The sequence below is a fragment of the Ambystoma mexicanum genome, chromosome 6q, assembly GCF_040938575.1.
Source record: "Ambystoma mexicanum isolate Mex_15411 chromosome 6q, UKY_AmexF1_1, whole genome shotgun sequence".
In the NCBI taxonomy this organism is placed as follows: Eukaryota; Metazoa; Chordata; class Amphibia; order Caudata; family Ambystomatidae; genus Ambystoma; species Ambystoma mexicanum.
The window spans coordinates 635,971,761-635,994,884 of record NC_090937.1 but is presented as its reverse complement, the minus strand read 5'-3'; the positions used below and the strand labels follow the sequence as shown (position 1 = coordinate 635,994,884).

Genomic DNA, 23,124 nt, shown 5'->3' with positions numbered 1-23,124 from the left:
AGGTGTCTGAATTTCTCATTCCGACACAATCACCCTGCAGCTCATTTATCAACCCCCAAGCCCACTTCTCCCCTCTGAAGAAGACATCACACACCTATCCTCCAACATCAAACCTATCTCCATAATCATCCTGCTAGGCGACTTCAACCTAGGCTTACATGACCCCGATGACACCAACGCAACCCCTGTTGCAGACAGCCTCAACACCCTAGGCATTCACCAATGCATCACATCGCCCACACACTCCAAGGGTCGCACACTAAGCTGGCTAGTCGACCTAAACTGCCAAATCTCAATTCTCTCCAACCTACCCTGCCCTTGGACGGACCAATCCCTTGCAACAGGGCACCAGCCTTCGCTAGCACCCCCCTCCTTCGCCAGCTTGCACATAGATCACACAAAAACCTACAAGAGACTGCATCCTGCCTCTACTCAGACCTCTACAGACAACACTACAGCTAGCAGTTGACACCTTTACACCTCTGGCCTCCGCAAAAGCAAAGCTTCCCTACACCAGAACAAATGGTTTACCGCAGACCTCCTGACTCTCCGTGCCACTAACGCGCTGACAACGCTGCCTGGAGGAAGACACCCTCCCCCTCAATCAAAGCAGATTTCACCACTGCAGCAAAAACTACAAGCAGCAAATGCTTTAAGACAAAACCACCACATACTCCAGATTCGACCTCACAAAAAATTAATCATGGTGCATTCAAATTTAAAACGGTCTCCTAGGAATAATTGCCACTATCCACTCCAAAATACAGCAAAAGCAAAGCACCATTAATCTACCTGCCCACCCCTCCTCGCGACACCCATTCACATCGGCAGACCTCCCCCTGTTGCTTTCAGGATGGTCACTGAGGACGAAGTCGGCACCATACTAAAAGGCTTAAAGCCCAACAGATGCACAGGTGATGCATGCCCAGCCACTCTTATCAAAGACTGCACCGAAGCACTGATTCCCTTCATGACCACCTTCATCAATTCTTCCTTCGCATCATGTCTGGTCCCATGCAGCCTCAAGGAGGCCCGGGTTCTCCCACTGCTAAAGAAGCCCACATTGGACCCCACAGCCACCTCCAACTACCAGCCCATTACAAGAGTCCTCTGCCTCCTCAAGATCCTTTACAGGGCTGACTACATCCAAATAAAGAAATATCTCGAAACCAACCACATCCTGAACACCCACCAATCCGGATTCCACCCAGGTCACAGCACGGAATCAGCCCTGTTGGACCTGAAAAACAACCCAGACAAAACCAAAGACTCATGCAAATCCACCCTCCGGATCCTCCTCGACCTCTCAGCAGCCTTTGACCTGGTTGACCATTGCATTCTTTGCAACCACCTTTCCTAAGCCGCCAACTTTTCCCCGGAAGCCTCTAATTGGATCGCCTCCTTCTTAAAAGACAGAACCTGCAGACTCTTTGCAGAAAACGTGAGAGCACAACCAACACCCATTACCAGCAGCATCCCCCAAGGCTTCTCTCGCCCACAATATAACATATTCATGAAACCCTTATTCAACCTCGACTCCATTGGCATAATTTACACAAACAATGCAGACGACGCCCAGATCTTTGTCCCACTATCTGACAACTACACCCTAGACTCAGATAAACTCAACTCTATCTATCACAACATCCAAGCGTGGATGGCAACAAACTCCCTATGTCTAAACGACGACAAGACTGAACTACTAATAGTGGGTTTACCATCAATCCTAAAAAACAGACACCCACTACGCCTACACACGCCTACACACACACACACACACACATACACACGCCTACACACACACACCCTGCAGCCCTTTCCTCTCCGCCGACAGCCGCCACACCATTGTGAAGACACTCATAGGACCAAGGCTGGACTACTACAACGCCCCATTTGCCGGCACCTCCCAGAGCAACATTCAGATACTACAAGTGATACAAAACAATACCCTTGGTTCGGCCCTGAAGATTTCCCAAACAGGAGCACATCTCTGTCGCAAGGGGAGCAGCACACTGGCTGCCCACTCAAGAATGGATCAATTTCAAGACACTGACCGTCACCTACAAATGCCTCTCCAAGATTCCCCTCCCCACCCCCCCATCTTGTCCAGACGTTCTCCAGAACGGAAGCATCCAGACCAATCAGAACTGCCTATACTAACCGTCTGACTCTACCGAAATTCAGGCTGACCAAAGCCAGAGGCTCCAGTTTCCCGGTCACCGCAGCTAAACGGTGGAACAACAAACCTACCGCCTAACCTGAGAGCAGAACAATCGTACTGGTCATTCCGCAAAAGCCTAAAAACATGGCTCTTTACCTACAGCAACGAAGTCTGCTTTATGCCTGCTGTATTTACTGTAACTTTTGTACAGCGCCTCAATGCCTCTGGGTTTTGCATGCTCTAAAAATAAAAAATATCCCAAAAGGAGAATGATATACAAGAGAGGATCAAGACATGACTAGCTGCTTAGATCAATAGGATCTCTAAGTGAGAGTAACCGACTGTAGGCTACTGATATGCTGCCAACTTGTTTTCACTTGAAGGCGAGAGACGGGGGAAGCTGTGGAACCCATACAAGTGGCGCATGGTCTGCATTCTTTCATGGGGGTGGCAAGGAGGCAGTGGAATGTAAGAAGCAGAGGGGAGCAAGGGAATTGGGAGAGGATGGAGGAACGGTTGGGGAGAAAGGCGCATCAAGAGTGTCTTTATGGAACACAATGAAGGAAGGGGAAGGGGAAGAAGGTATAGTCTAAGGAGGGGTACATTGCAGGGCTTTCCCCCTAGGACTTACCATGCTTAGGTGGCCAACTCAAAACGTGAGGCGCCTTAACTCCCCACATAAAAGGAAAAAAGTGGAGCAATACAAAAGGGAACAAAGATCCAATGCTTTAGCTCTCCAGGAGATACATCTCTTGAGACGTGGTAGGATTAAGCTTAGAAAGTACATTCAAGTATTTCATGCCACTAATGTGACTAAAACTGCGGGGGCCCTGGCCTTTAGAGAAGGGACCGAAATACAGATTGAAATGACAGAAGAAGGTAGGGGGGGTAGGTACATACTGGTGGGGGTAATTGTGGGGTTAATCAGTTAACAGTAGTTTCAGTTTACACACCAAACACTGGTCAAGCGATATTCATTACAGGGTTTTTGCAGCGATTAGAGGCTTTTGCAAAGGAGGAGATAGTGATAATGGGCGATTTTAACCTTGCTTGGTCACATGACCTGGATAGGAGCTCAAGTAGATTGCAAGGAGGTTGTATCGCTTCGGCATCTTTTAAATAAACGTTTTCAGTTTTCCACTTGAGGAATGTGTCGAGAGAGACGAGGGCAGGACACATGGATATACCTTCTTCCTTAGTATGCACAAAATACAATCACAAATAGACTACATTTGGATTTCGGCCCCATTACTGGGAAGGGTAGAAGACGTGGCAGTAGGACCCGTGGCATTGGCGGAACATGCCGCTTTAGTGATGGAAATGCACACTGAGAATACATAACCCCCTTTGGCGATGGTTGCTACCCGGGGAACAGTTTAGAGACCTGGTCATTACCAAAGACACTGAGACCAAAATCTCTAGGTTCTTTGAAGATAATGTTAGTAGGTTCACATCCGAAGCAGTGAGGAGGGATGCATATAAGGCTGTCATACGGGGGAGAGGAGGATATCATTGAAGGCCCAGAGAAGACCGCAACGAAGGGCCTTAGGAACCCAATTGGAAAAGGAATTAAAGGTTTGAAGGCTGCGTGTAGAAACTTCCCTATATAGGGAGGTCTATAAAGCATATGGGGAAACTGAACTTTTTACACACTAGACAGGCATAAAAAGCCCTCTTAAACAATAGGCAACGTTTCTACGTAGGAGCTAATAAAGCTGCCAAAATGCTTGCCAGACTACTCAGGGAGCAGGACAGCTCCAAAATGATATGCAAGATGGTTGATGATTCAGAGAATGGATTCACAAAGACGGAGGATATCACACTGGAAGTTATGCAATACTACGGGGGGGTTTATTTATCAGAATTTCAAGCACACAAGACAACAGCTATATCTTGACCGCCTAATGCTCAGAGCAACCTTGATGGATCTCTGAAGAAGAGGTCTCATGGATGATTAAATCCCTTCCCTAGAATAAATCACTGGGGCCATTGAGGTTCTCAGCTGAAGTTTATAATTAATTTCTTAGTTCATGATGAATATCTCAAACAATGGAAGAATCCAAAATAAATATTATCACTAAACCTAACAAACACCCAACTAAGTGTATAAATGCCAAAATATACACCAACATCCTGGCTAATGGGCTGGACCCCCTGCTCCGGCCCTGATTCAAGATGACCAATCTGGTTTTATTAAAGGTTGGCAAAAGTTTGACAATATTAGAAGGGTTGCACACCTGTTGGACAAGGTCCATAAAACAGATATCCCAGCAGTCCTGCTTTTAATAGATGCTGAAAAGGCGTTCAACCGGGTGGAGTGGTCCTTCCTGTTTGACACAATGAAGAAGATGAGCTTTGGTGAGGCTTTCCTGCGTACGGTAGGAGCCAACTATGTTGCCCCCACGGCTAGACCTTTGATCAACGGAACGCTCTCCGAGGTGATGATCAGAGAAGGGATGTCCCCGGTCCCCTTTGCTTTTTGCAAGCTACTTTCGAACCCTTGTTACAAGCGTTGCACTATTTTCAGCTGAGGCATTGGGTTTCCAATGGGGAAAATAAAAGGGCAGTTTTGAGATCACCAACCACCTTTAAGAATGTTTTAATAACCCAGGAAGGTTGTAAGGAGCTGATAACAGATATATATGGTATTCTTATCAATACATGCAAACAAGAAGAATGAGCTTATATGAGAAAATGGGGAAAAGCAGTGCGGGGGGGAAGATTGAGATAGGACAGTGGGTAAAATTGTGGAAGCATGTACCCAAATTAACAAAAGCTATTAAAATAGGATAAATGTGTTACAGAATCATGTACCAATGACACTATAATCCAACTAGACTTGAGAAAAGGTTCCCGCTAACTTCCCCTGCATGCTGGAGGCAATATGGAAATAAAGGTATGTGGACGCATATACGGTGGCAATGACTGAAATTACAGGGATTTTGGGAAGAATAACAAGGTTCGATTTGCTCCGGTTTCAAGAGGGACTATGGAAAATCTCCCCTGAATGTACTACTGGGGATCTGGGAACAGGGACAGGAACCAAAATCAAGATTAGATTGGTGAGTCCTTGCAGTTCTGATCATAGCAGCTTTGTTATTAATAGCTCAAAAAGTGCAGGGGGAAAGATGGTTATTTGTAGCTATAGGGTGTATGACTCTTGCCTTGCAAAATGAAAACACAATTGTACGCGAACTGGAGGGGAGTTTTAGACTTCAAGAATAATTTTTAGGTTCTTGATGTGCCCACAAAGCCTTACATTATTGGGCAGTGGTTGAAAACAAAGCAGTTCCTATTTTTAGACTGGGAGGGGGGTGGGCCATCATTTACCAAGTTATTGGATTATTGATGCCTGTTTTTCGCGATGTTGGTATGAAAACTAGTAAAAAAAATAAAAATTAAAAAAAAGAAGAAGTTGATGAATTGACCCGCCCTACTTGGCATGGCACACGAGCACGGAAATGGTCTAGCCCTAAAAAAATCTTAGAGGGATTAGGATGACAACACATAAAATGATAGCTAGTTAGTGAGGGTCAACACAAGACTTCTTAAATCAGCAGAGTAACAAGAGGAGATTTAAAGCGCTAGCCTTATCCATGCAGACGACTTGCCAGAATATACTAAATATTTAGAAGCATTATTGGAGGACATTAATAGAATTACAAAACATTTTGAGTAGAAGTCAGTTCAAAAAGTGTAAACCAGAAAAACGATGGCATGGAGCATAGACATAACTTTTCATACCAAACTTAATGACATACTTCGCGCCTTGAAACACTTGTGTATAGGCGCGTTATAGATGCCATATCATATCCAAATTCCAGTGGCTTTGAATTAGTTGTGCAAGTTGAATGGACTAAAATCTAAATTTTTATCAAATGGAACATCACTTCTTAACTTTGATAAGATGCATCAGCATCAGCCTAAAGAAAATGTTACGACCAACAAAATTAGCTTTATTCTTCAGAAATTACCCTATATAAAACAATTTTAAAAAATCTTCTGTTGATGACAAAAAGAGGCAGCCTTTTTTTTTTAAATCAGATTTTTAAAGGCCCAAGGATAAAAGTCAAAATTCTTAAGAGCCCTCCAAAAAGGTGGCTTGGTGCTCCCCCACCTATATCTATAATACTGGGTAATCATCTTTAAAAGGTTATGTCCTAATTTGGCAGATAGTTTCCACCCACACAGAATTGAGTCATAAAGAGCTATGGGCTCTGGGATAATGAGTGGGGATTTTCATACAGATTTCAATAAAGGGATAGAAAGAATGTAAGACAAAAAAGTGAATAGTGTGATGCAAGAAATGGCACTAAACTACAAAGAGCTCTGAACATTCACTAGATCTGAGATGATCAGATGGACTGGGGACATTTTAATTTTTATACACTCCTGTGAACCAAAGGGCAGGGAATCTGAAAAGACCAAGTTGACACACTCAGGATTTTCTAGAAGGAAATAGTGTTCGATTAAAGGGTTTTTTGTGTAACATATGATTAAAAAGGGATGTATATGCCAAAACCCGAGTTTCTTAAAAAGGTTTCAATGACAGTATCACAGGGTGGCTCGGTCGGAGGCACAAACAGGCTGACACCAGGGTAATTATCACCAAAAAGAGGTTTATTTTTCCAACAATAGCAAAGGAATTGTAGAAAGGTTTCTAAGTTACAAATCATAAAGAATGTTTTACAACTGTTCCAGCCAAGGGGGTCCATCCACTACTGCTTGAATGTCCAATTGATAACCTTTGGCTACAGGATGTGGGTTTGACGGACTTCTTAAACCTCAATTGAGAACAAACATTCGGCCTACTGCGATGGGTATGATCCAGGCTTGGGCTATTGTAAATGTTCTCTTATATGAGGTTGAGGCACTAGGCGAGTTTTCCCAGCAGCAACCCAATCTCCCAGGCTTTTGTGCTGGGGGCATGCAGTGCTTTTCCCCAGGTTCACCAGTTGCCCGTTGTAGGGTTCCTGGTCCCCTGGACACCACCTTGCTGCCCAACTCGAATGTAAGCTCCCTGACCCCAGTGAATTTGCACCATCCTGTACCTTAAACCGACTATTCAAGTTTCTGCCTTAACCCAACCTAGTCTGCTGGAACCTCTCTTTCTGAAGGTGCACATGTTCTCCGCCATCTCAAAGGCACACCAGTTATATCTAGCTCTCCTCTCTATCCACAAAGAGTACAAAAGATTTTACCTTCTTCTCCCTCCTGGATGGTTGTCTTCTCCAATCTCCCCACTCTCTCTCTAGATATTATTGGGTTTCCACTAACCTTCTCAAAACATCTTTTTCTGATGATCTACCTCTTCCACTCCTCACCACCTCTTCTCTTTGGATCGCTTCCTCCAGCCTCCACACAACTTTCCTTCTGTGATAGTCTATCTCCTTCACTACCCAACAACTCTTCTCCACAGGTCACATCTCCCTTACCCCAACCACTTCCAGACACTCCTTCCAACAACCAGGTCTCTATTCTACCTTGCTTCCTCTTGCCACTCTCTGCCAAACTCCGTTCACTAACTCCCACTCAAACTTGTTGAGCTGACTGCTTTTTGTGATAGAGGTCCCCTTCAAATTAGGTGGTACTTAAGGACATTGAGAATACTGTGCACTGAGGGTTGTGCGTGCTTGTGATTGGCCCATGTTTTGGTAGTCAGATGGTTTGGAAGTGGGCTGGGTCTGACATTTAATAAGACCCTGCCGCCATCATTGATTTTAGCGAAAGGGTCTTCTGCCCTCCCCCTTGGGTTTCTGCTACCTTGGCCTGTGTCCATTTAGGTCCCCCGCTTCTGTCAGGGTGTATTTGAACCCAAGAAATACTCTGGTAAGCAGGGGAAGCTGCCTGTTATTTCCATGTTATATATCTGCTTCAAAAACTCAAACTGGAAAGCCTAAGAAAATATTTTTATTATTCAAAGGTTACTGTTAGTTTGTCTTCTTACTGTACTCTTTGGATTGCATAACTGTGCAGGTCTAAGAAATTCTTTTTCATCAAGCATTTCTCCTGTATTTTGTTATCTATAGGAGTTAGTTTTGAATCGCTCAGTTCAAGCATCATTATGGTAAATAAATGGGATACTTGATATCATGTCCATAAGTGCTCATGAGGCACTTTGTACACCTGGTCCAGTTCCTCCAAATCTCTCTGATGCTTTTCTGTTCCATTTCATTCAAGAGATTTGTTTCCTATGCCCTTGGAATATATTTTCAAGTTGAGTTTCAAAAATAATATATACATATTTTACTAGGCATAGGTAGGTATCACAGAAATCTGCTTCTTAATAAAATGTAACTGTAAAACGGAATGACTGAAATTATAAGTATAATGCATTCTTTAAAATAAATTTAAGATTTTTATAAAATTGGCAACACACGCTCTACATCAGCTTGTAAAGTGTGGGCTCAGAATTTTCATAATGCAACATGAAACCACCTAAACATGTAAGATGTGCTGTCCCCACCCATTTAAATGTATTGTTCCTTTTTCTTCTACCACACACACACACACTGCAAGTGTTGGTTCTTTCTCAGATGCCAAATTAGATGTTATCAATTATCCAACTATTAAAATGCATACAGATATTATGAATTACACACCATTGTTTAATACCCATCTTCCAGCACTAACCCCAACATTGATATCGTGTGATTTGGAGCTACCTCTATCTCCGCCCATGATCTGAAAATCACCAATTTAAATGTGTCTAATCCTAAAGAGAAGGTTCTACTAGCTTGGATTTCATTTTCTGAAATCTTACTAAGGACAGATATAGGCTAGGCATATTAAATATTGAAAATGCCAAAGATTTTAAAGTAAGTCAGCGCTCCTGTAAACAGCATCAATCTATTAAGTTATGATGTGGACACAATCACAGGGGAGTATTATATTAATTGCTAGAAATCTCCCAAAAACGACTGTTTTTAAAGCTATGTGGAAATAAATATGAATTTCCAGCTACCTGACAACTTCTGGGAGTTTAGGGGCCACTTTCTCTCAATACCTATACCAGGCTCAGGTCTCCTTTTACTGGGTTTACTGAATCATCACTTTCCCTCTTAAATTTAGATTACTATAATGGATTACATTTTCCTTTTTTTTTTTTTATAAGAACATAGAAATCACAGGATTTCAAAGTTTCTTTGCAAATGTGTTTTGCCCTGTAAGAAATCTCCTAAAAGCACATAGTATAATATTCCAAGCCAGATTCTACATTTAATTCCAAAAACACTTTCAAATGCTCACCATTATATATGTATGCTTAACTTTAGTTGTTTTCACATGTTCAGTAGTTGGTTCTGTCAGTAAACCTGGACTGTCCCATACTGGGAGTTACTCAGGAAGATCTGGAATTTGTAAGGCTTGTCACCTAACACCATATTTCTTTTTAAGATTAGAGTTTGGGAATTTAAGCAAACAGGCCCCTAGAAATCCTCTATGACCCAAAACGCATGAATTCACAAATAAATAACTTGTGATTAGAAAATCTAATTAATTGCACATTAACATAGTCAAATACTTACATTTATAGTGGAGTTTCCTTTTTGTAATTGAAACTTGGGTCTGTTCCATCAATCTGAAGTTTTAGAGCTTGCTTAAGGCTAAGTTCTGTCTCAGTTGAAGGATACCCTTCCAAAACCTCGTGGAGTCCTTTATCCTGCAATGCTCGGGGGACAGAAACCTTGCCAAAGAAAACCTGACTTCCTTGAAGGTGGTAATTTGGGTTGGTCATAATTCCATTCCTTTTCTTCTGATCAGCACTCTGTTGTTGAATTAAGAATTGCTGTTGTGATCGACCGACTTCTTGTGGGCCAGGTGGTACTAAAATGTTACATTGTGGATCTACGGGCAGTGGCTTAAATGACACATTTATATTTGTCCCAGATTTAGATGCAGGAGCTTGTTTGTCAAACTGTGTCATTTCATACTCTAACACTTTTGGCTGGGAGGAGCTGTTCGGTTTTGTTTTTTTCCCAACAGAGCCAGATTTCAAAGAGCTTTCAGTTTTGACACCCTTATTGGATTTAGTAGATTTTAAACTAGGTTTAACTTGGCTCCACTCAAATTCACTAATTGGGGAGGATTGGTTCTTTCCTGTAGACTGAGTTGTTGAAGAAGGGGAAACTACTGACTGTCTACTCCTGCTTCGTGGTAGTGAATGTTGCTGTATTTGCTCTGTAAAGGTAAGGCTATTAAAGCTATCAATAGGTACAGTTTGAGCAGTAGCTGTAGATGAGGTGGTGCGAAGAGATGAGTTCTTAGAACTTTTTAATGAATTGTTTGAAAGTGAATCCTTCTGTCGATCAACTGTAGAATCTGGAGACTCTGAGGGAGAGCTGAAGGCATGGACTGGGCCATTAGATAAACCACGCATATTGTGCTGCACATCTCCTCCTGTGCTCGATGAACTGTTTGATTTTATTGTTAAAGACTGCATTTTTGTTGAAGTCTGCTGTAAGGCTTTTTGTTCCATTGTGTGTACTGGAGAAGGAGTACAGCCATTTAGAGTTGATGCACCATATTTCTCTAATAACTTAATGATTTGAGAATGTCCATTTTTTGCAGCAACACGCATAGCAGTGCGTCCAAACTGATCTGCATGATTGGGATCACCACCATTTTCTAGTAACAGCTGAACAACATCAATGTGTCCTTCCTGAGCTGCTATGCAGAGTGCAGTAGCACCTTGATTACATGTGTGATCCACAAGAGCACCCTGCTCAATCAAGTACTGAACTACTTTTAGGTGACCCTGCCAGGCAGAGGACTGCAAAGCTGACCGCTTTTCATTATCTGATGCATTGATGTCTGCGTGGTATGTTACAAGAAGCTGCACCATTTCCAAATGCCCCTGCCAGCAGGAAACATGTAGTGCGGTCCTTCCTTCAGCATCACTTACTTCTACATCTGCACCATTTTCTAAAAAAAACTCAGCCATAGGGAGTTGGTTTTCTAGTGCCAAAATATACAGTGTAGGCCGCCCATCAGCATCTTTGTAGTTTATATCTGCATCATGACTTAAAAGCAACTCAACTATATCTCTGTGACCTTCTAAAGCTGCAACGCGGAGAGCATTCCTTCCATCATAACCTTTTTGGTCAACGTCAGATTTGTTTTCCAAAAGAATCTGCACACAATCATAGTGTCCTTCTTGTGCAGCCAATATTAAAGGTATTCGTCCATCATTATCAATCTCAATTGTCCTGGCTCCCTGCTCAATAAGTGCATCACAGATTAATCTGTGTCCTTCAAACGTCGCCATATGCAATGGAGTCCATCCTGCATCATCTCTATGATTTTCATCTAGCCCTCTGTCCAGCAGAGTCCGTACCACTTCAACATTACCTTGAGCAGATGCAATACTTAGAACTGTTCTACCTTCACTGTCAATGCTATCAACAGCCGCACCCCAAAACAAAAGCGTGTTTACAACTGAGGCGTGTCCCATGGAAGCTGCTGCCAAGAGGGGAGTGCGTCCATTATGGTCTGTGTGGTCCACATCAGCACCTCCTTCTAGAAGCAAATCAACAACATCTACGTGTCCTTCGTAGGCAGCAACAAGGAGAGGCGTCATCCCATCTTTGTCACAATGATCCACTTCAGCACCACGGTCAATTAAAAGACTTACCACAGATGCATGTCCTTTGCTAGCAGGAACGCATAGAGCCGCAACAGACAAAGCAGTCCTTCCGTCCACATCCTCATGGTTTACCTCGGCACCATGATCCAGCAAGTGCTCTACAATTTCTCTATGCCCCATGTATGCTGCTGCAATCAGTGCCGTCCTACCTTCATTATCCGCTTTATTTACTTCTGCACCATGCTGAAGCAGATTTAAAACAATATCTTCATGCCCTCCCCATGCTGCTGCCCTCAAAGCTGTCCTGCTATCGGCATCTGCACAATCCACTTTTGCACCAGCATAAAGAAGAGCAGAAACCACCTCAGTGTGCCCACCCCAGGCTGCTGATCGTAGCGTTGTCCAACCATCATGATCAGTGTGATTTATGTTTGCGCCACATCCAATTAAACAGTTTACCACTTTTGTGTGTCCTTGTCGAGAAGCTAGCGTTAAAGGAGTTTGTCCATGTTTATCTTCAATCTCCAAGTCAGATTTTTTAGAAATGAGCATAGTGACAACATCAAGATTGCCACTGTATGCTGCATTAGCCAGCAACGTTCTCCCATTTGGATCACACTGATTTACAGAAGCACCATTCTCTAATAAGGTACGAATGGATTCCTCTCTCTCCAAGGCTTGCCGAACAATGCAGGATGTGTGATCATCTTCACTGTTGACATGGGCACCAGCTTTTACCAGCAGCTGCAATACCTCTTGTTCCTTCGGGATTATGGTTGACAAGGAGTCTTTAACACATGTGCCATTCCATAACATCCACAGGGCCAAGTCTGATGTTTCCAATTGCAAATTTGAATGGATCAGGTGCAAAGCAAACTCTTGAATCTCCAAGGCTGTCAGTTCTTTTGCTCGACACGTCAAGCTCATTGCTAGCATTCGATGACCTTCTGCGGCATTACATAGATACTTCTGTGTACAATGCTTGACATCTAGCAGCCATTCTGCAAAGCTATAATGAAACAGGATTTTCGTTTTTCCCAACCCATCTACAAGAAGCTTGGCTAGTACATCAAGCTTTCGCTGAAATTCCTCCATTGTTAAGGTCACGTTTTTCGTCCACACGGCATGATACAGCTCCATCGTTGTTAAAGGCCTGCAAGCTGCCAAAATTACATTCAAAATGGGCTGGACCTTCGCAAACTGCTTTCGTACAAAAAGCCTTTGGCAAAGCCACAGATATAACCCATTTAATGTTCCAGGAATATCACGGATTTCACGCAACATAATAAAGTTTTCCACAACTCCATCTAAGACACGTTCCAGGTATAGAAAACATCCACTGCTTTTGATGTGGAGCTGGTTCAACATTTCCGCAGTTTCTTTCGTAAGGTGCTGCCTCAGTGCTTCCTCTTGGTCCAAGCGATGAAGAATATACTGCTGGACATCTTTAACAATGTAGGCTTTGCGGAGATCATCAAGGCTTATTTTTCGAAAACCTGTTTTAAAAAAGCAAAAGAAAGTTCCATTATAGATATTTGTATGATAAATGACAGCAACATACTAAATGATCACACAGCATAGAATTTCAGGTTACTTTGGTACCAATATAAAATGGCTATTCACTAAACTATTTTCAAAGAAAGCATTTAGACACCCACCACATGCAATGTCACAGTTCATTTACAGCTCAACTCATCAGCCACTATCTTTCTACTTGTGACGTTTTGCCATATAGCAATGTTTTTCAGATAGCGGGTTTTAGCGCATGCCTGCGGGTGAAGCGCAAATGTGATAGTAGTTGTCCTGTACAAACAAAAATAAAACTAAACTATTATTCCACATCATCAGAAAACATTTATACAAATGTTCTTATTCTTTTTTAAATCTAATTAAAAGCTTGGCTCTACTGCCACCATCTGAAAAAAAAAAAAACATTTCACTCATACCCAGTTGTCAAAGTATGTCTTTTTGTACTTCAGGAAGGGACACGTTTTGGATATTTTACTTAAGGAAAAATGTATCTTCTGTGTTGCAAACTATAAAGGGCAGCGTTTCAAAAATGGACGGAAGCCTCCTTTTCTAACCCAGAGGGAATATAAACCAGCAGGAGTTTCATTTTCTAACCCAGAGGGAAGAGGAACCAGCAGGAGTTTCCTTTTCTAACCCAGAGGGAAGAGGAACCAGCAGGAGTTTGTCTTCTGACGATCTAGAGGTTGTGTTGGATCGAATGGCTAACCTTCATGATTAAACAAATGAAGACCGTAGTGGTACAGATACTTTGGTAGTATATATTGCACCCAGCGTGGTACCGTTTAGGCAGGTGAGAGGCAGGGGAAATGAACCACCTCTGTTCAGGGCCGATTCTCATTAGTTCGCAAAGTGATACATCTTTCCTAAGCACCAAATGATGAATCATTTGCAGTGCGCGCCTCCCACGCTTGCCAAACACTAGACTAAACAGCGCTAGGAACCATCAACCCACTGCTTCTTTCTTAAAAGCAATGCATTTCATATCTGGCTGAGGGTTATCTTTTGATCTAAGCCATTCAGGCGACAAAGAAATCTTGCAGTCCGTTCATCTCAAAATCATCAGTTTACGGCATGAAAGGGAGCAAGCCTCTCTTAACACGTTTGTCAGATATGCAGTAAAACAAACATTAGAATGAGAGGGATTCCATCAACGCCAGTGTCAGAAGGTCACAAGCGCAGATCCAAAGCAAATGCTGCTGCCTTGGAACACAGTCATGAATTTAGCATATTTAAAAGTTGTTTTAGCAGTTCCTAGTATCATGTCCGAAAACTGCACATTGTTTCTTGTCTTACGATTTCTTTTTTAACCAGAGGCACCATTATGTATGTCACATGTAACCACTGAACATTCAAGTGTCCAACTCGTTTCTACATGATGTTTTTCAGATAATGGAATTTTGGTTCGGAAAATGAGCACAATTTCCAAGGAGGTTACAAAACGTAATTAAGTACAGGAGCCAGGATTCAAACCTACCACATTTGAGATCACAGTTCCCAACTTAGTCACTAGACCATATTTCCTTCTGGAAGCAGAGGCTTTTAGCCTACTGAGAAAACAGAAACCTTTCCATCAGGTTGGTATCTTGCAAAAGCTGCCAGGACTGCTGCAGTGGCAGGTAAATGTGCCCGAATGGGCCCTCACCCTACTGATCTTCTCACATGATTACGTCTGCCTCGTCATGGAAGGTGTACGAGCCCTCATACAGTACCACCAGGTGTGCAAAATATGCCCGAGGTTTGTAGGAAATTTCACACATTGTGATCATCATTTCATGTTTGTCAACCCCTGAATTGCCAGGTTCCAGTGGACCCAGGACTTCACATAATGTTATGTTATTTGGCATTTATATAGAGCTCTATATATCATTGGTATGATCTCAAAGCACTTATGGGCTGAACGCCCTTGGGGACCGTAGTCCAGGCCAGTCGGGTAGCATAGGGTGCTTGGGTGCACTCGATATGTTAGCAGCTGATGCAGTTGCCTGATGGTAGCTGCATCCTAATATTATGTGCATTGGTATTGAGAGATCAGTTGAATATGTGCAGTCCGGTGGTTGGTTTCCGAGAGTGCATTCTGGCAGCATTTGGCCTGTGTAGGACGATAAATAATACAACAAACTAATGACAGGCAGCTTAGCTAGCACCAATTGTAATGACTGGGTTTATTGTGAGAAGGCAGACTATCTCTACAAATGCAACGCATACAAGTCTTACAGTTGCTAGCTAGTTCAAGCACACTACACTCAATAGATTTTCACAAGGGGAAAAACAAAAACATTTGGCCGATGAGGGAACTGATGACCTGATTCAAATGGATTTTCCCAAGATCAAACCACTGGCCCAAGAAAGGAAAATTAGATTGGGCTCAAGATCTTAAGGTGCCAAAATTAGCAACTTGGCATCTCCTCCATGTCCACTCCTTGACTTTCTTTTTTATTTGATATAGTACTTCAGACTGGTGTCCAGTTTACCGATTTTTCACATAAATCAGATACAGGTGAAGCAGGTGGGGAAAATATTGGTCCAGGATCGCACAACTTTGGATACGTAGTAGTACAATACATCACACAACCCTTTACACCCCTTCTCAATTACGTCACAGGAAGGCAAACTAAACTAGCCTGAAGCCCCAAGTCGGGTGTGTAGAGATTTCAAACAATTTTAGCGGGCATCAGAGGGTACAGCATGTTAGTAAATACTGATTGATAATGGGCACCCACAGACAGCTATCAAAACAACCAAATGATAACTACAAGTTAATTACCAGATTGGTTCAATCTGGGGAATGCGAAGCAGTGCACCATGTTTGCAAGGAGCAACCAACTGGTAGTAATTGCTAGACCAAAGGATGCCCACGCTTAGAAGACCTTCTGGTTCGAAAGTCTCAGATCTAGGCACTGGAAATACCTATCATCATGCATATCTTGTGTTAGGATTAGGGTGAATTTCATGTCAAGACCGGAGGCAAGCATTATGCTTAACTTCTTTACTTACTACTTCCAACAGCTTTTCAAAATTCGTAAAACTCTTTTTTGTTGTTTTTTTTCACATCAGCCACTGGCTGTAAAACAAAATCTGTATATAAAAGAAAAGGAGAGAGAAGAGAAACTACAAATCCCCATGGTCCTCTCCTGTATGGTAGTCCTGGGACTCTCCTCCAATCAGGGCTCATCAATAGCTACATCACCGTTTCCCCAGGTCCTTTCCTCTTCTTTTTTGCCGCTTACCAACAGTTAAGTGGCCCACATAATTGTTTCTCATATTAAACAGTGCGAAATGCTAATGACCTACTGTAATGCTCACCTGATTCCCACGGAGGCACCGATCTGTTCTGGACTGCTATGACCTCTTCTAAGGTGATGCGCAGGACTCGGAAGACGGACTGGACTGGACCCCCAAACCTCGCCTGTCTGGCCCGTAGAAGAATCCTTCTGTAGATGGAAAAGGGGATTAACTGTCTGCTGGATAATGTGTTGGATTCCCCCCTTCCCCCTCTCACACTCCTCGAACCCCCTCCGCGATTCCCCGTAGAGTCTCACCTTAGAGTCTGAAAGGACAAGCTCTCCATCCTGCTTCCGATGCAGGGGCGCGTTGATTTCCAGTTACTTCACTGGATCTCGGGTTTGGTGAGTATTCTACTCCGCTTGACTTTTCCGATATGAGGCCGTAAGTATTCAGTTGCAAAAGTTCAAGCCTTAATTGTCCGTTGTCCTTTTCTCTATTTCAGATGTAGGATGAAGAATCCGCGTAGAGGAATGGATTCGCCGAAGGTAACTCTGGTGAGTCTTTTTGATGGATGGTTCCCTTGGTGATCTTGCTTTCACCCACTAATGCGTGCCTTTTTCCCTTTAGGGGCCGGGGTACGGCAGTGCCAAAGAAGCGCCGCCGACCCGAGGTGAGGAAAGATTGTCCCAACAATAATCAGGTAAGTCTTAAGGTGGAAGAATCAGGCCTTCCTCGATCTGTTCCTTCGCTCACCTTTGTTTTGTCTCTTTTTCTCCTTAGGCACTGAAAGGCGACGGATGGTGCCAATGGTGGCTGAAGAGCCCGAGGGCGCCTCGTGAAGGTGAGTGGAACACGGCGCTGCAGCGAGCTATGTGATGCGCCTTTAAAATAATGTCTTTTCTCAAGATCGTCGGAGTGATGGTTCCGGACTCCGGATGGAGGTAGGTAAAGTTCAATTATTCACCTTTCTCGCCTTACCTTCCTTTTCAGGTGTTCGAGGTTGTAGGCGGGCGTGGCTGGAGCCAGGATGCAGGAGCAGACACGGTGAGCGTCCAGCTGCTAAATGCAGAACAACGCGAAGCGTGAGCTGCTGTCTGGGCGTGGTTTAAATATCCCCCAAAGTAGTTCCAGGTAAGTATTCTTCCTCAGCCACGCCCGAGTGGTAAAATAGTCCCATAGTTAAAATAGTCCCTTTCAGACCTCAAGGAGGTCTGGATCCGGCAGCATGGTCTGCATCAGGTAAGTCCATCCAAGCACTCCCATAATGAGCCTGGCGCCTATGGTGCCAGGACTGATGCCTTCTATGAGCCTGGCGCCAAAGGCGCCAGGACAATGTCCAAAGAGCCCCTATAAGGGGTTGGTGGGTCCCTCCCTGGGGACATGATGTCTGCTTTCGGGGACGCTGGCCCTGAACTGGCTTCCCGGGAGTAGGCATCATGACACCTACTCTTAGCACGAGAGCGTTTGTACAGGGCAAAGCACGCATTTGTTTATCTAACGTTGAAGTCATATGCAGCGGGTTATTTTATTCTATACCCATGCTCTACAATAGTTGCATAGACTGAGGAACTGCTGTAATTCTCGTATTGTTTTTGGTTGGGTGCGTTGATAATGCCTGTGCCCTCTCTGGTGCTATGTGCCTGCCCTTTTGAGACATTAGTTGGCCTATGTACAGTATCTCCTCCTGGCAGTATTGTAGTTTTGCCTTGTCTAATTTGTATCCTTGCTCTGCTAATAGAGTGAGCATTTTAACCGAGTCCATTAGGCACTCTGTTTCTGTGGTGCTGCAGATGAGGATATCATCCACATATTGCAAAATCGTACTCTGTCTCAATATTGCCTAGGTCCATCTGGATAACCCTGTTAAAAAGATTCCAAGTGATCCGACTGCGGCTGATTTTGCCACGGCCGGAATGTTCAGCATTAGAGAGAGGTGCGAGCTACCAAAGGTTTGCACCTTTCTCATGCGAACACACTTACATACTACGGGGGCTGCATGGGTTTCCCCCGCGACACCCCGCACACTATGCCACACAGTATAGTGAGCAGGGTGTTGCGGGGGACACCCCCGCAGTCTTTTATTTTTATACTTACCTGCAATGCTACCACCAAAGGTTCGAACTTTTGGTTTTCAAACCTTTGATGGTTTTCAGTCATTGTGTATGGTCTGACCTTTTATTCGGTCTGATCGTACAAAACCGTTTAAAATGGATGGTGATTTGCATTACCCTTGGGGCAGTCTGGTGTGTTTCCTCTTTGTGTTGCGGTACATGAAGCTTGTTAGATCTTGTGAGTCTGGGTGCAGCGGTATTGAGAAAAAGGCGTTTTTGTGTTGAGTATTGTGGCCGGGTAAGCCGCTACTGGGTATTCCGCTTCCACAATGCGGTTGAGAGGTCTCAAATCTTGTATGAAACGCCATGAACCCCAGTTTGCCCTGCGGACGGGTACAGAGCAGTGTTGCAGGGGGATTCTGAAGGGACCAGGATGCCTCTATGAGGGCACTTATTGTCTCATAAATGCCCTCATCTGCTTCTTTCGACAGTGGGTATTGTTTAACTCTGGGCCGAATTGCTCCTTTTTTCAGTTTTATTTTCACTCCTCCTAGGCTTTTGATGCACCCTACATCATAGGGACTTGTCCATAGTGATGTGGGTACCTTTGCTAGGTCTTCCTCGCAGAAGGGAGGTGGGTACAGGGATGGCTGCTTTCAATGCTATTACCATTTTCTGGGTCACTTCTCTGTATGTCAATCGTAGCCAAAAGTACACACTCATCCCTAGCATCATCTCACTCCCTCCTTTTTCTTGCAAGAAAAGTTCCTCATCTGACACTTTTGTCAATCGACACCCTTCTGATAGTGCCATTACTGCCCTCCATGCCTTTCCTTCGTCGTCTAGAGCATGTATGCACTCCAATCCTCCCTTGCCACTATTCCTTCTATGTCTATTGATAAACGTTCCTTCCTTCTCATCTGTTGGCATCGCTGGCCTAAAGAGGTACTCACCTGGCCTTCTCCACACTTTCCCTGTGATTCCAGGTAGCCATGCCAATGCCATGTCTGCCCTGTACGAAACACTTTGGGGTCTACTGGCTCCCCCCTCTGTACGAATTTACCACAGTATGTAAGCATGTATATGCCTAGTGTGGAACACACTATATCTTTGTCTGTGAAGGAGATAGTTATGTTCAGTCTACTCATTATGTCACATCCCAAGATGTTTACAGGTGCATGCTTGGAGTAAAGTAAGGGTAGTGATAAGTCGTGATCTCCTATGGATAGGGAGATGTTATCAGTAAATAGAACCACTTCTTGAGCCCCAGAAAATCCTTGAGTGTTCACGGCATCGCCAGACAACATGCATTTCCCCTCCCGTACGCATGACCCAGTAGCCCCGTGTTGACCAGAAAGGAAAAGCTTTTGTCACCTATCGCCACCTTTATGCGAGGTTCCTCCACAGGGTTAGGTGTTAACGATAGGATGGGACACGGCAAGTTAGTCTGTGGGCTGTCCTATTGTGGGTATAGGGAGTGCCCGTTCCCAGTTTAAGGGTTGTGTCCCATTATTGTAACCCCTCCCATTTTCGACACTGGCACCACCGCCGTTGTGTCTATTGGTTGCAGTAAGTCATCCTGTAATTGCGCCAGTTGCTGTGCTGTTTGTATGTGTTGTGGTGGTAGTTGTTGCGTTTGTGGTTGTGATGTCCCTGGCACCGTTTGGTGTTGCGTCTGTGGCTGGGCTGTGATTTGCTGTTGCATCATTGGCTGCTGCCCTGCCTGTTGGAGGAACTGTCGGTAGTACCCGTTCTGGCCTCCTTGGTAGTTTTGTTGCCCTTGCTCACCCCACCCTGGTTGTATGGCTTGATATCTGCACGTGCGAGAAATGTGACCTAACTGCCCGCAGTCCAGCATTGGGGTGGTTCTCGCACCTGCCATGGGAATCCTCCTCCCACCTTTGGGATGGTGTGCTTGTGGCCCAAAGCCCCGCCCCCTAGTAAACCCTCCCCTTCCTCTAAAATTTGTTTGGTCTCCACCCATACCCATGTATCCCCCCATGGGTGGTTGGTATTGCTGGGCTGTGTTATATTGTGGCAGCTGCTGCTGGAGCGGATGTTGGGGTTGGGATACTGCTGTCTGAGTTTGTGGTGCCGGGCTGGTGATTACTGCCCCCTCTAGAGCGTATTTTGATAATTTCTTCTGCACTCATTTAGCCTTGTCTGCTTTTCTATCCTCCACCTTTTGTTTTATCTTCTCCTGCCATAGTCTACAATGGTGCACTATTGTGAGTTGTATTTCTGATCATGCCTTTGCTTCCATCCCGAATTTCTTCAGTTGTCTTTGCACCGGCTCTAGTAATCCATGTATTAAGATTTGATAAAAGATAGCTATTATTTTGTCCCACGGTTCTCAGCTAACAGGATCCTCATCATCACGCATCTTGCGTGACATAATTGCTCATATGTCTGATTTGTCGGGGTATTGCGTCCTTGGTGCCTGCCATACTTCTTGCCTGCAATTTGCAAATGGAAATCCGTCATGTGTTGTGTTTTGTGTGGTCACCCCAGGGAACCCCGCCCTCCTCCAGATGTCATCTGCTGCGTCACCCAATATGGATGCTAACAACCCCTTGACGTCCCCCACTGCCAGCCTGTGCCCCGCCGTCAATTCTTCCATTTTCGTATATATCCATTTTCCTGCTCCTCCACTTAAAGATGGTAACCTGTACCTAGTGTTTTCCTTGTCTGTGTGTTTCCAGGGTACATATTGGGGCCTCGTCCCCCCCCTCTCTAATAGTGGCATCTGTGAATATTCAGCCCTTTCTTCAGGTGACCGTCTATACTGTCGTATCGAGATAGGTCCTCTCTCATTTTCCATGTAGACGTAATCGTGAACATTAGCCGCCATCACCTCTAAACATAATTGTGAACATTATACAGCGTTGCATCTAGAAGGGATCGTGAAGGTCAGCTTGCGCCACACTCAGATGGAATTGTGAATGTTATCATGTGCCACATGTGGACGTAATCATGAACATTACCAGACCAGACGTTGCATCTAGACGTAATCGTAAACACTAGCAGGTGTGACATCCAGATAGCATGTGCCACACTAAGATAGAATTATGATTGTTGGCATTTGCCCAATTAACCAATGCACTAACAGTTTCACCACTCTGCATATACTGCTCAAACTCTAACCAAAACACAATCACAAGCCTATAACGCAACAATCCGCACAAACTTCACTACACTGCAACAACAAAACAAACCACACAGACTCGCAAAACAGCACACGACGACTACCGACCGGAAAACAACCGAAGCCCAGCCAACGGAATTCCGGGTTGAGGCCGCCAACAGCACATCACTGCTCTCTTGTATTTTTCCAGCTTATTCCCACTAACTCACCATTTCCCCCCCCTTTTCAGCGCTGCCAGAGCGCAAGAGGACCTCTCCGGTGGTGACAGTGCACAGGACAAATATCCTTTAACATTAACATATCCCTCATTGTCGACGTAACGCAAACATCATTTGCCTCAGGCAAAACAATACATTTCCCTAGCAGACTGGGCCCGCGAGCGAACTTGCTCGCCTCAGGACTCCGGTCTGCATACGTATTTGGAAAGGGGCCAAACCCCAGTTTCGGCTCCCCCCCTTTCATTCTATACGGCCGTGTAACGGCATTGCTACGCTCAGCGCTGTCAATGAAGCAGCATGACACGCTCATTGCGCATGCGTGAGCTAATCGCATTTAACGAGCCGGCAATTAGCAGCAAGCGCATGGCTCAATTTTCACCATAAGTTAAGCAGTATTAGAGAATCAAGTGAAACGCTAGCATCACGCCTCAGTAGGTACCTGAAAACAACTTTTTAAAAAAACCAGAAAGGGATTAAGAAAGAATTGTCTTCACACTGATACATAGTGCCAAGGCACTCGAATAGTTGAAAGGGAAGGTGAACTTTTCTTTCTAACCTAAACTACACTGCCAAGGAAGCAACAATGGCATGTGAAAGAGGGGTCTATACATGGACCGAGGACAGCAAGCAGGACATGGGAGAGGAAGAAGCTGACCTCTCACAGAGCTTCAAAAAAGTAATGGGGGAGTCCTTAGTAAAAGCAGTCACCCAAGGAGTGAAGCCCCTCCTACAGACTACAGGTCCTTGAGAGCATATTGAACAACAGAGCTGGCAACCTTGACTACCCAGATGAGGGACTTTCCACAGAACAACCCCTAAGAGAGGGTTATAAGGGGAGGAAAACAGCCCGGAAGAGAAAGGCCTCTTCTACTCCCCGGGCACAATGATGGGGATAAAGAAGAAGCCCCAGGAGGTGGCTGACGCCTTTAATAGGCTTAAGAATGCCTTTCTATTAAAATCAGCCATGCCCAGCCTCTGACGCCCCTACCCCAGGGGCGAAATATACAGGGGAAAAAGTCATCATCACAAGAGAACGATCAATACGAGGAAGAAGATGGTGATAATGTGAGCATTGACACGCAGAGGACTAACTGCAAGATTAAAGCTAGCAATGTGGAGGTACCCCAGGATGAAGACGACATGTCAGACATGTTCGAACCAGACTCTATTAGACACCCTAGGTCTACTGATTGGGCCCCATTACCAAGAGT

General features: G+C 44.4%; 1 protein-coding gene across 3 annotated transcripts in view; it reads right to left on the bottom strand.

The window, feature by feature from the left end:
• ANKRD50 (ankyrin repeat domain containing 50) overlaps nt 1–23,124 on the bottom strand; it is a 239,834-nt gene that overhangs the window by 26,520 nt on the left and 190,190 nt on the right. For all 3 annotated transcript variants that reach the window (XM_069631123.1, XM_069631122.1, XM_069631124.1), the window contains exon 4: nt 9,688–13,240. In XM_069631123.1, coding sequence (XP_069487224.1) covers nt 9,690–13,240 — 3,551 coding nt within the window. In that variant the 3' untranslated portion in view covers nt 9,688–9,689. The remainder of the gene's footprint in view (nt 1–9,687; nt 13,241–23,124) is intronic.